Below are 13,127 nucleotides of genomic sequence, written 5' to 3' on the forward strand. Positions count from 1 at the left end.
AACATAGAATAGTATTTTTATCCTTGGTAGAAATCAGACTTTTTTATATATTTTATATATTTCTCTCATACCATCCATATTCGGAAGTATAAGGACTGCTATGGGCGGTCCTTTTGCTGTAATTATCCAATCAGATTGAAGCTTCTAGTTAAAAGGGAGGGACGTCACAGGGGAATTCCTTACTCTCATTGGCTGGAGGACCTCAGTGAGGGCGGAGCTTGTAGACGGAAGTGTCTCCCGACTGGCCCAGCTGTCATCTAGAAGAGAGAAGAGACCATTTACACCAGCTGCTTAGGAAACGCAGAAAAAATAAGGGGAAAACGCTGAAATATGGCAACATTTGAACGATAAGGTCATGACGCCGAACTGAAGGTACCTACACCCGACGCCACGGCGGCTACAGTTGCGTGCCGAACGCGTTAGAGCAACGGCTGAGGCCGAGCTGCGGCATTTCGAGATGTGAAAAAGATGACAAGGATTGGTAGGTTGTATGACATTGAACGTACAGCAGGACACGAAACAGACGAGGTCGTTTAAAGAGCCAGACACCATTTGCGAATTGTCATGTCCTCCTGTCGAAATATATGCCGTCGATAGAAAAAAAAAAGAAAAACGGAGTGTTGCGAAATTTCGAAGGACGTTAAAGCGGTTGAGGTCGTTCATTGCCTCTCCCCCCTCCACCACCAACCCCCTCCCTCCCCGGGGTGGTTTGCAAATATGCCTCGGCGTCTGTAGCGGCTCGGGCGACGGGAACTACCCTCGCTTCAGAACAAGACGGGAGACGTCACCAGCATTTTCCTGTATTTAAATGGTTGCGAGTGGAGAGGTCACTGCAGGGAAAGCGGCGTTAAAGTAGGTTTTTGGCGTGTCGTAGCCCGGCACCGTGTTCCGGGCCGTTCGGGCTGGCGCTGTGCTAAACAAAGATGGGTTAAATTTGACCGTCTCTGGCCGTGCGCGATTAAAAGGACGCGCGGAAGGTGGACGAGCAGCTGTTAGCTTTCTGCTGCTAGCTGCTCGCTGCTTGACGACCTTTTTGGAGATGTCAGCTTCACCAGCTCGGGCTGTGAGGCGCCTGCTCCGGTGAGGCTGGGTGTTTTCCGTGGTTGCCGGCCTGCTGTAGTGTTAGATTTCATCCAGGCCTCCCATGGCCCAGCCAGTCAATGATTTAATCTCATTGATTGCATCACAAGACCAGGCAGGCTGCAGCACAAGCAACATTCACTGCGTCTGGCAAGGCTTCTTTTGTGATTTGTCTGTCTTTTTTTATTATCATTTCTCTTGTGATCATATTAACCCATTCTATTTTATTTTAATCCACATTGTAGGATAAAGACTACGGTGAAAGCCAAACGACAGCTGAAAATTTTACTGGGTGTCCCAAATGGGGGACTACGGCTTCGGAGTTCTGGTGAAGAACGGCAGCGGTAACAAATCTGCTTTCCCTGTTCGGATTCCTCCTCACCTTCAAGCCCAGCACCCTCACCACCCCTCCAACCCTCCCAGCCCCCCGTCCTTCGTCAACAACACCTGCTCCACCAATGGGGGCAGTGCTTGGCTGTTCCCTACTGTAGCCCAGCACAGTAATATGCAAGATGAGATTCTGGAGGCTGACAAATCCAAGGCCTTGGACCTCCAAGACATGCAGGAGAAGTCCCAGGCCCAGCCCCAGGCCCTGTCCCCGGGCCAGCAGGAGCCCGGAGGAGGTCTAGCAGAGCTCGAGGGCGCGCTTCCCGAGGATGTCTCGCTGGAGAAGGGTTCCTTGGAGAGCAACAGTGGGAAGGAGAAGCTAAGAATGGAGTCTCCAGTGCTGGGCACCTTTGAATACCAGGACAACCTGGGAATGGGTACGAGCTGTGCGCAATCAGTCTCTTCCTCATCCTCGCTGACCACGTTCAACAACTGGTCCCCTGCGGTCCCGTCTACCCAATCTCCAGTGATCGGGGAAGATGTCGGAGGGTTCTTTGGTCCCACTGGCTCCAACACGAATGGCCCACCGCTCCTGTTCCCCAACTTCTCCCACCATGCCGGCCCTGGCTTCGGCGTGGGCGGTGGTTTCTCGCCTCAGATTGGACCGGTCTCCCAGCAACACCCTCCCACCCCCCATCCCCACGGTCAGGGAGTTCCGCAGCAGCACCGACGCTCCCCGGCCAGTCCTCACCAACCCCAGCCTTCCTTCCCCCTGCATCCCCATCGCGCTGGCCCGTTCCCCCAGCTGCCCCACCTTGCTCCTGCTCAGAGCAAACCCCCCTCGCCCTGGGGAAGCTATCAGAGCCTGTCCACTCCCACATCCACCTCTTGGAGCCCAGGTGGATACGGCAGCTGGAGTGGAACACAAGGGGTTCGAGACTACCGGCGGGGCATAGGGGGAGGGGTGACCGGCCTCAACTCCTACTCCCCGCTGAAGAAGTCTTTTCCCAACAACCAGGTAGCTAACTATTGACATTCAAGTCAAAAGGTTGTGACCAGGTGCCACGTCGTTGCACTGACACGACAGTTTTTAAAAACTAACGCTAAAGCTGACGTCCTTTTTCGCAGGTTCCCTCACAGAAGTTCCCCAGAAACGCCTCTGGCATTAATCACAAGAGCTGGGTGGACGACAGCATGAGCCGCAGTGACGGTGTTTATTCTTTCCAGGTAGGATGACTGAGAGCCTAATGTTGACCTTATACATCTATGTATGAGGCTGACTCTTAAAACGCAGTACAATTTTTAAAGTGAATACAAGGAAATCATCTTTATTCAAACGGGAGCAAACGCTGACTCTGTTTCTTTTGATTGTTAGTGCATTGTGTGCTTTCTAGGGGCGCAAGTTAATCCTGTTAAATGTGCTCATCTGTATCAAATGTAACAAAGAAGTCTTTTAGCAAAACAGGATCTTGACAGTACTAAATGGGATGAATAGAAACTTGGTGTGTGTGTGTGTGTGCGCGCGCCTATGTTTTTGATCGTATCTAGACCATTTGGTTAAATGAGAGCAGTCTTATCATCTGGTCTGATCACATGTGCTTCCTCTTGCCCTGATTTAAGAAGTCTTGTGCTCCTCTGCTGCTCTGCATGCCCTCAACCTTTTTATTTACTCAATAGTGCAACTTTACAGGTTATTAAACATGTACAAGGATTCCTTTTATTTAGCCGTTTCAGTCACACATCCTTTGTGATGCTTTTGTTTTTTGCTTGTGCAGCTGATTTTAGCCTCCATTTTCTTGTACCGTGCTTTATGCAGAATGACTCTTCTGGGATAGTCGTCACCGTTGTTGTTTTTGTGCTAACAGACATTAGCATTCTCGCACGCAGCGTCAGAGATCTCGTGACCTTTTTGCTGTTTTAACTTTTGAGGTGGGAAGCGTGGAGTCTTAATTGTTCTTTCTTTCAGCAGGAGAGAACGCGGTCTTTTGATGGTTTCAGTATGCAGTCTCTGGAGAACTCCTTGATTGACATTATGAGGGCTGAACAGGATTCCTTAAAAGGTTAGTTCCCACACTAACAATTGTTCGCAGAGGACTGTTTTTCCTCACTGCTGGCCGCAGACGAGAAGGCTGGCGATCACATGTAATTGACAGGGAGCAGCGTTTGGCTAATATTTCACAGCGATGGCAGCCTGGAAGTGTGTGCTGCTCATTGGGTGCTCTCATACTCAATGCAGTTATTCTAAATCTTTGTTTTAGGCTTATTTATACACATTCTCCTGTTACCAAGTAAAGTATATTCTAACACACTGTAGCGATATTGTCCTGTAAGTAGGACTAGGTATCACATGTTAACAATATGATAGCAGATGATTAGATTACAGTGAAGTAGTCTAAGGAACCCAATTGTTTGCCTTTTGCAAAACACATTAGATTTATGAGTTTAAAGAATGAAGAGACAAAGACGAAGACGTTCGAAGTGTTAAGAAAATCCAACCATACCTACGTAAGGGTAAGACTGGAATGATCTGCCACTGGGCCAAAGAGGCCATTAAAGCCTGATAGCCAGAGGCAACCTTTGAACCAATCCTTCTGTATGATTCAAATAATAAATACAAAGGCTTCAAAAAATAAGTGAAAAGCAACATTTGAATAATAAATCTTGAGCTGACTGAATTAAATGTCTTGAGCATCTAAGTCTTAAGCTCTAGTAGTAAACAACCATAACCACACAAGAGATGTATGCTTAAATTTTTATTTTTTTTAATTTTGGCACCTTTTTGACCATGAGCTGATATGTAATTTTTGCACAATTGTCAATGAACTGATGGTAGGTTTGTTAGCCTACGAGGTGTAAGCTTTACAAACTTGTTGTCATCAAAAAAGAGGAAAGAAAAATAAATCCTGACGGTGTCTTTAAGCACGCCTGCTTTAACAGAACACTACTTATTGATTTAAACGTGTGGCCCTTCAGTTGCTTTAACTAAGCAGATGTGGCCCTCTGGAAACAAATTATCGCTCGCTTCTATTTGAAATACTTCATCAAGAGCAATCTTAATGTGATGTTTTGCTGGAAAACCACAAGGAAAAACATGAAATTGATTTTAAGGTTTGTAAATGAACCTAAACAATGAAGTAATTTGGAGCGTTTCTGCTAAAGTAAGACCAGTTTAGTGTGACTGTAAGAGAGATTTAGTATAAAATTTACAGAGGTTGGCAAGTAGATGGCACATTGCTCTGTGTGTTTTTCTGTTTGACCCCAACCTTTAGGATATCGGCACATTTTTGTCTGGAACTGCAAAACTGAGATTAAATGTCTAAAGAATGGGGAAAATATTATAACCTATGAGGGGAAAAACGGACTTTCTTCTCATGTCCACTGTGAAAATAATGACTTGCAGGAGTTACGCATTGGTAACCAATCTTTTGTTAATAAAACACTTTAATTTAACAAGTTTGAAGGGAGTGTTTTAAGACCATTCTCATTCCAGCTCTTCTAACCTAATTCTTGGCCTGTTCATACAGTTTGTAGTTTTAGTACAAGTCTGTATGTTCATGCAGTCATTGTTTCGTTTTGTTTCTTATGTCAACCTAAAGATTTGACACCCTTTTTTGTTGTATATTGTTAAAAAATAATCCTGGTTTGTGTAGCTGTTGTTTGACTTGGGAGCTCTCCAGCTGGGAGTTCGTTCGTGGCATCATGTTCTGAGGCCTCCACTGTTTTTGTTTTGTCATTTAGGACGCTACGGCTTCTCTCATCAGGGTGGAGATGTTCCTCTACCTATGAATGGTATGTAAAATGACATGCAGCACCGAAGCCAAGTCGAAGCTAAAAAAAAAACCCGCTTCTGCCAAATGCAGATAAAAACGGCAGGCATTTATGAAATCCTCTTATCATTTCAGCATGGCGGCTAGAAATTCGATTTGAAAAATACAACATACTTGCATAATCTGGCTATGGCATTTGTACTTTAAAAAAAAGTTGTGCAAGAGCTCTACCAAGACTGCAACTCCACATCTAGGCCACTTTATTGAAGAATAATAATAATAAAAAAAACCAGTCCAGATCATCTGCGTCCTGTAGGTCATTCCTCACCTTAAGGTTAATTAATTTCTGTTCATTAGTTTGTGATCAGTTCTGCAAACAACTAAAGCAATCTATTAGTCAAGCCTTATGGCAGAGTTGAAGAAAAACCTCTCCAGTCATGCTGCTTGTTGGGCAGGTATATTCATCACTGTGGTAAATAACCGTAATTAGGGCTTTAGGTAATAAAAGGATGCTATTGTCCAACGTCCTCATTAATGGTGAAATATGAATCCTGTGCCACAGCTGTGTTGAGGAGAAGCAAACCTTTTTTCATGTTTTGATCTGCAGATGTTCAAACTAGATGCTACTTTTAAGAGCTTTGGCCGTTTTGGCTCGTGACCCAGTTAAATTTCAAACCCTGCTAGTGTCATACGCACTGTTTTACAATGCCTAATTTTCAAGCGTGTCTTGTGTTGTTTTACATGCAGCAAGAAGTTATGGCAGGAGACGAGGTAAAGCTTGTGAATGTGTCTTGATACAGCGTGGTCACTCGCTCTGCCTTTTGTCTGTCTGCCTGATTTTTGTCATTTGTTCTGCCTTTAAATGTCGTCAGGAACCCTTTTTTTTTTATTTGCAGAAGCCTAGAATTCACAGGATTTCAGGTTTCTTGCCATAGCTGTAATAACATTCTTGCTTTTACCTAGTCATCAAAAGTGGCTATCATGACTGCTTTTTGCATTCTAGTTTTTGACACAATTTAATTTATTTTCATTCAAATCAGCCTTATAATTTCCGTTCTCTTTGTCAAACTAAGAATTCCTTTCAGCCTTAATTGTGACAAGTCTGTGTTCGTAATTCAGATTCTTCTTTTTTTCTTTCTGTCAGGTCATTCGTCTCTGTTCCCCATGGAGGACGAGCGCTCGTTTGGAGAGGACGATTCCGGTGACCAGGGCCTTGCTGGTCTTGGTTCAGCACACTGCTTCCCTCACCTCAATGGCGAACACGTTGAGCGTTATTCCAGGAAGGTGTTTGTCGGAGGGCTGCCCCCAGACATAGATGAAGGTGAAAACCAGGACTTTGATTTTTTTTCTTCTTCTTTCTACTGTTAGAATTGATTGCAAGGACTGTCACATCGTTACAGTTTCTTTGTTCACACCTTTTGCTTCTTATTTGATCTTTTCTGAACCTGCTGTAAACAAAATTCTAGTTTTCATAGTGTTTCTGATTCAGAGTTCCTTTTTTTTTCCAGATGAAATCACTGCCAGTTTCCGCAGATTTGGACATCTATTTGTAGACTGGCCTCACAAGGCAGAGAGCAAGTCCTATTTTCCACCCAAAGGTGAGTCGAGTCAACTTAACTTCACACGAGTCTGTGTCGTGGGCTGATTTTTCCGCTCATGCTTATTGCTCTGGTTGTCTTGTTTCTAGGATATGCGTTCCTGCTGTTTCAAGATGAGAGCTCTGTCCAGGCTCTGATTGATGCCTGCATTCAGGAAGATGGCAAACTTTACCTGTGTGTGTCCAGCCCCACCATTAAAGACAAGCCTGTGAGTGTGCTGCTTTGTTCCGCAGCCAGCTCGCGTGTTTTATCTGTCTGTGCCAGCGATTACAACACTGAAATGTCTTTTTGTGATCTTTTTTTTTTTTTTTACCAGCAATCAAAATATATATATTTTTTTTGGAAAGATGTGTCTGATTAAGAGGTAGTGCTGCTTTCTTTTGTTCCCCCCATGGTTTTTATAGGTCCAGATCCGGCCCTGGAACCTGAACGACAGTGATTTTGTCATGGACGGCTCTCAGCCATTGGACCCAAGGAAGACCATCTTCGTTGGAGGTGTTCCTCGTCCCCTGCGTGCAGGTACATGCCCGAGGAGAACCCTGAACTAATCGCATTTCAGTAATTTGGACCTAAACCTCCACTGCATCTTGTCGTTGTTCCAGTTGAGCTTGCCATGATCATGGATCGTCTGTATGGGGGAGTGTGCTATGCTGGGATCGACACGGACCCGGAGCTCAAGTATCCAAAAGGTGCAGGGAGGGTGGCTTTCTCCAATCAGCAAAGCTACATTGCGGCCATTAGTGCCCGATTCGTTCAGCTGCAGCATGGAGAGATTGATAAACGGGTGAGTGTATCAGTTAAATTTGCCGACTGAAGTTTACTTTCATTCATTATGAGCATAAATGTCATTTTAAATTGGGTCTTTTTTATTCTATTTTATCTGTTCTGTTTCCATAGAGGAGAACCAATACAACTTCAGTGATTTTTTTTTTTTTTTTTTTTTTTTTAAAAACAAAAATTGGGATCACAAGTTTAAATTTATTTTCTCTATTTCACACAAGATCAAAATTCTACATGTTCAAGTTCATCCAAACATTCACCTAAATGAGGAAATGAGATCTTAAAAAGGAAAATTGTAGATTTGCACAAGCTGGGGAAAGTGTTTTGGAGTCTCTTTCTAAATTGCATCCGATTTCAAACAGTTGTAAGGTCAAGTTATTCGGATATTGTTCTACTTTGCCAAGGTCTGGAGGAAGACCCAATTGGTTTCATCCATTTCAAACTGAACCATCAAATCTCAAGCCTGCCATGAACTGGAAACTGCTTAAATGTCAGTGTCATTGTTCACAGTGAAGCCAGTTTTACATCACCAGTTGCTGAACAGAAATTTGCTGCTGCCCACGTGAACAAACCAAAGGGCTTCTGAAGAAAAGCTTTATGGTCAGACATGACAAAGATCAAACTATTAGGTCACAATGACAAGAAATCTGTTTGAAGGAGACAAAGCCTAAGAGCTCCATCAACGTTCAGCATCATGCAGGGGCACTGGCGCCGTGCACAAAGTGGATGGAATAATGAAGGAAGTCCACCTCTTAAATCAACAGCTGGAGGGTTGAAACATGGGCAGGTTTATGTTCCAGTGAGACGATGATCCCAAACATCAAAACTGGGTTCTAAATGAATAAAACAGGATAACAATAAACTACTGGAATGGCATTCCCCAAAGCCCCGACTCGAGCCCTATAGGAAATTTATGGTCTATACCTGAAAGCTGGGTTTGTGCCAAGGAACCAATCAATCCTTAATTTTACCAAGAAGAGTGGTCAGATATCCGGCCAAAATTTGGCCAGGAGTTTGTTGATTGATACAAAAAGCCTGTGGTTGAGGTGCTTAACCAGACGGTAGTGGGGGTGTATGTAAGCATTTGAACCATTAGAGAAAATCCACAATGAATTTAAACCAGTTTCCCAATTCATAGTTTCAAAAAATAAATAAATAAAAAGTCATTTCACCCTAGAAAACAAACGATTCAATTTTAATAATTTAACCCCCCCCAAATTAATGGCATTCATGTTCATGACTCTAGGGTAATGGAGTAAATGCTCTGAAAATGTTGTCGCCATTTTGCAGTTCACACTCTCAAATCTCTCTCGGTCTCCATTTTTGACGCCTTTCCCTTTCCGCCACCCATCCCCCCGCCCCCTCCCTCTGTCAGGTGGAAGTGAAGCCATACGTCCTGGATGACCAGCTGTGCGACGAGTGCCAGGGCACCCGCTGCGGGGGCAAGTTCGCGCCTTTCTTCTGCGCCAATGTGACCTGCCTGCAGTACTACTGCGAGTACTGCTGGGCGGCCATCCACTCCCGGGCCGGCCGCGAGTTCCACAAGCCGCTGGTGAAGGAGGGAGGGGACCGGCCGCGACACATCTCCTTCCGCTGGAACTAAAGCTAAACGGACGGGGGCAGGGGGGTAGGGACTAAGAGGAAAATTAGGGCAGGGGTAATGGGGCTGTGGAATGAAAAATAAATGCACTTTTCTTTTAAGTTAAAAACAAATAATAATAATTTATTTTTTATTTTTTTAAATTGAGCCATCGAAAAGAAGTAAATGCTAAAAAAAAAAAAGAGTAAGATCCCATTTATGTTTCGACTTCAAGTGTGCATGAGCATATGGATGCATTAGAATTTGAATTTCTATGTTTAGGTTTTTCTTACCTGAGTGTACTTTTTTTTTTTTTCTTTTAGTTGGCAAAGCTGCTTGCATTTGTAACTTTGAGGTTCATCATACTTAAATCGGTATACGAACTATGGAAGTTGAGTTTAAAGAAAGGTGCATTTTCTTTTCTTTTTTTTTTTTTTATTTTTGATTTGCTTGGAGACCTGGTAAACAGTGATAACATTTACCAAAGGTTGAGTGGAAATGGTTGGAACTCAGTTGTAGATGGAACGGGATTAGTCAGTTTTTCCGAGTAGATTAACGTATAACATCTGGCCACGTCACAAAAAAAAGAGAAAAAAAAATCTTCCCCAGTTTTGGCGCACGCGTTTAGATTGTCGGCACGATATCTTAGGTCTTGGTGTACACGTCAACACTTTGTAACCAGAAAGAGCAAACCAAAGATTGGCCTAAACCTATTATTGATCATGGATCTGAGGGGGTTTTTTCAGTTCACTTTGTCCTCGTCGTACGGCCGAGGAAAGGCTGGAGTTTTGGGTTTTGAGCTGATGGAGAGACACGGCCCTCAGGGCTCAGGTATTGGCAGTAGTATTTATTCACTTTATATTGTCAGGGATATTAGCACTGGAAGCTAACAAACTAATGTAGTACTAACTAATGGGAATGCACAGTCCAGTGTCCCTGAGCTGTCCTCATGGTGTACCACTGCACGCTCTGCTGTGACTGACTGCAGCTTCTACCACACGCCTGTTGTGGTTGGACATGGTAGTAGCTTGAACTTACTGTCACAGAGATAAAAGATATTATTTTATACATGGCCTGCTGATTTTTGTACAGTGTTTTATAGCCGATTATTTTGTCATGAACATATATACATTTATTATGCACTACTTTTTCTAAATATTTTTTTCAATAGTCATTTTAGGCACATTTTTCACAAAATGGGAGAACTCCTTTTGCAATACCTCATTTTTTTCACTTGGTGGAAAAATAATTTTGTACCTTTTGTTACTAAGAGATCTGCATTTATTGTAAATTTAATTTAAAGAAGAGAAGAAGAAAAAAAAGGTGATTTAATATAATTTTCAATTAGCTTTTATATATTTAAGTGCTGGTAAATCTGAAAAAATAATAAATCGTCTGGTGCATTGGTTGTGATTCTGTGGATTTGAAAATAAGCAGAAAAAAAATATAACTAAGGCTATCGTTAGCCAGTCGTATACACACTTTTCTCTCTCAAGAAACATTATTACAGGATCCTAAGGCATGGCGAGACCTTTCTAAACTGATTTTGATAGTCTTGAATATAAATAAGCTGATATTTTGCTCCTAGGTGTAGTGGGTAAGATTATCATTAGGGTAAATGTTTTTGGTCGGTGTAAAATCTTCTACAACCGGAGTGGATATCTGCTGTTTTTCTGAATTTTTAGATCTTCTTTCTTGCCTGTAAGTTCTACTTCCTCTTGGCATGCATAAGAGATAACATGGCTAGTGATAATGCAGGACCTAATGTAATGCACTAGATCTCCTTTCTGACTTTGTGTTCCTTTTTTATTTTTTATTTTTTCTCCTCTTTGAGATTTCGCCTCTCTTGTAGCCTCTCTTTACATAACGGAGTCTTGCCTTCCTGACACGGACGTGATGTTTATGCAATATACACACAGACGGACACACACACACACACACACACTTTGGATGTGTTTTGTAACGTAGAGGACAACTCGGTAAAGCATACGCGAGGAGACACGATCACTTGACCCCCCCACCCCCACCCCCTCCCTTTGTGATGTGGCATGCTTTGGGACATAATCTGAATGTTATTTAATGTTGCAAGTTAACTTTTGAGCCATTATGTGCAATACTTAACTATTCTTTTCAGAAACAGTTCTCCGCAGTGTAAGTCATTCGATCGTATATAAATCATGCAGTCTTTTACACTTTTTAGTTCGATTTCCTATTGTTCGTGCTGATGTTTGCGCAACAGAGAGAGAGAGAGAGAGAAAAAAATTTATACTAGAATTTATTTTGTAAGCGTTTTAGTTTTTGTGCTTATTTACTTATTTTGCTACTACCATGCTACTGTGATTGAAAACATTGTATATACTAGGTCGACGATGTATTTAGCATTTGCTATATTTTCGATTGAAATGTCTATCATTCTGATCAGAACTTTTTTGTTTTGTTTTTTCCTTTTTTTGGGGTGAAGTGTTGAACTCGATGTGTCTAGTTTTTTCTAATTGCTGTAACGTGCTCCACATTTTCACACAAAAAGAATATTGATTATGTCTTAGTATGACTTGATTGGAAATTTTCAATAGTTTTTAATTGAATGCTGGGAAGGTCATATTTATTAACTTTTTTTTTTTTTTTCTTTGTTTACTTGATTTTTGATTTTTACTAAGTCATTTCACATTTATTTGTAAGTTCGGATTTTTATATTTTCCTCCTGATTTATTTACGCTACAATACAGGCATCAGTTTTTATAGTTGGTTTGTAGTATTGAAGTAAAAACAAAGACCTAAAGTCACATATTGATTTGCTGCCAACTGTTTGTAACTGTATGCATACATTTGAAGTATTTGTAATGTGAGATGTTGAACGAATAAAAACAGCTGTGAGGAAGAAAATCATCCCGATTGGTTTTGACGCCAGTCCTGGTTTTCCGCCCTTTTTAGCGTCTGATGAGCGGTTTGGTGCGTCGACGAGATGTTTTTCCAGTTACTTGTGCATGTAGACCTGAAACCGCTGCTCTGGGAGAACGTTCGGTGCACATCTGGTGGGCGAAATCAGGTCAGAGGTATTTATAGGCCGAGGCTTATTTGGGCCTGTCTGAAGTGTAATTTAGCTCTCCTAGGTCGTGTCTCGAAACTCCTCTTCTTGCTAAATAAGGCAAGTTGTTCCAAATATCAGTTCTTTTATTATTATTATTATAAAAATGTTTATGTAGGAAATTCAGTGTTCTAAAAACTGATTGTTTCTCACCATCTTGTGCTCTTACTTTAATTTTTTAGGTTATTTTGAAAATTTATTAGGTAAACTGCACACTTCACTACTATTTCTAAGTATTCAGGCCCATTTTTACTTCTTTTCTAGCTGAACTGTGGTACATTTGTTTCAGAGGGCTAACTTTAAGTCCACCTGTGTATTATAACTTGAAGGAATGCAAGCCGCCCAACACCTTTGATGCCGGAGTTTTAGACTGAGATCATCTTATGTTAAGAGTTAGAGTTGGAGACATCTCGGTCAGTCCTTAAAAATAACGTTATGCAGTGTTGCAAGATGTCACATTCAGAGTATGTGTTGTGAATGACTCTTTCATTAAAATTTGTTCAGTGGTTCATGAAGTATTTTGGGAATTGAGCAAACTCTGTTCCTCTGGGAACGATCCTCCTGCATGTTTTAGACGTCTTCTTGCTTTAAATGGATTACTTGTGGAGTGTGTGCTTCTGGAGAACTTGATGATTTGGTGAGGAGGTAATTAAAGCATTTCAATCGGGTACATTGGAGTGGAAAACCTAAAACATCCAGGATCGTGGCCCTGGACGCCTGGAGTTTAAAACCCCTGGTATACAGAAACACAGGGAAAAACATTATCTGTCTGCCTTTCCTTTTGGTGACAGGGCGAAGATTTCAAGACTGATGTTACCGTAACCGTGTAGGTAAGTGTGTAAATCAAGCTGTAAGACTTTGCAGTGGGCCTATAGGATTGTGTTAAAGCAGATCTGCCAGGGAAGGATATA

The 13,127-nt window shown here is 42.1% G+C and overlaps 1 protein-coding gene across 8 annotated transcripts; it reads left to right on the forward strand.

The window, feature by feature from the left end:
• The first annotated feature begins 226 nt into the window (after positions 1–226).
• Positions 227–12,017, forward strand: LOC108245823 (cytoplasmic polyadenylation element-binding protein 4-like). 8 transcript variants are annotated; one of them, XM_017433041.3, is made up of 12 exons: positions 227–372; positions 1,326–2,425; positions 2,536–2,634; positions 3,374–3,467; positions 5,146–5,196; positions 5,922–5,945; positions 6,319–6,495; positions 6,683–6,772; positions 6,862–6,980; positions 7,177–7,291; positions 7,375–7,556; positions 8,928–12,017. In XM_017433041.3, exons 2-12 carry the CDS (start codon positions 1,382–1,384, stop codon positions 9,153–9,155), a joined length of 2,223 nt encoding a protein of 740 aa, XP_017288530.1. In that variant the 5' UTR covers positions 227–372; positions 1,326–1,381; the 3' UTR covers positions 9,156–12,017. The 8 variants fall into 8 exon arrangements, with proteins under 8 accessions (XP_017288530.1, XP_017288535.1, XP_017288536.1 ...); XM_017433046.3 differs by having other exon boundaries at positions 3,377–3,467; XM_017433042.3 differs by having other exon boundaries at positions 341–481.
• The last annotated feature ends 1,110 nt before the right edge of the window (positions 12,018–13,127 follow it).

The sequence above is a fragment of the Kryptolebias marmoratus genome, linkage group LG9 (genome assembly GCF_001649575.2).
Source record: "Kryptolebias marmoratus isolate JLee-2015 linkage group LG9, ASM164957v2, whole genome shotgun sequence".
Classification (NCBI taxonomy): Eukaryota; Metazoa; Chordata; class Actinopteri; order Cyprinodontiformes; family Rivulidae; genus Kryptolebias; species Kryptolebias marmoratus.

Coding starts and splice junctions, on each gene's coding strand:
- LOC108245823 (XM_017433041.3), top strand. CDS start 1,382: ATGGGGGACTACGGCTTCGGAGTTCTGGTGAAGAACGGCAGCGGTAAC. Junction 6,981..7,176: donor CCACCATTAAAGACAAGCCT/GTGAGTGTGCTG, acceptor TGGTTTTTATAG/GTCCAGATCCGGCCCTGGAA. Junction 7,292..7,374: donor TCCTCGTCCCCTGCGTGCAG/GTACATGCCCGA, acceptor TCGTTGTTCCAG/TTGAGCTTGCCATGATCATG.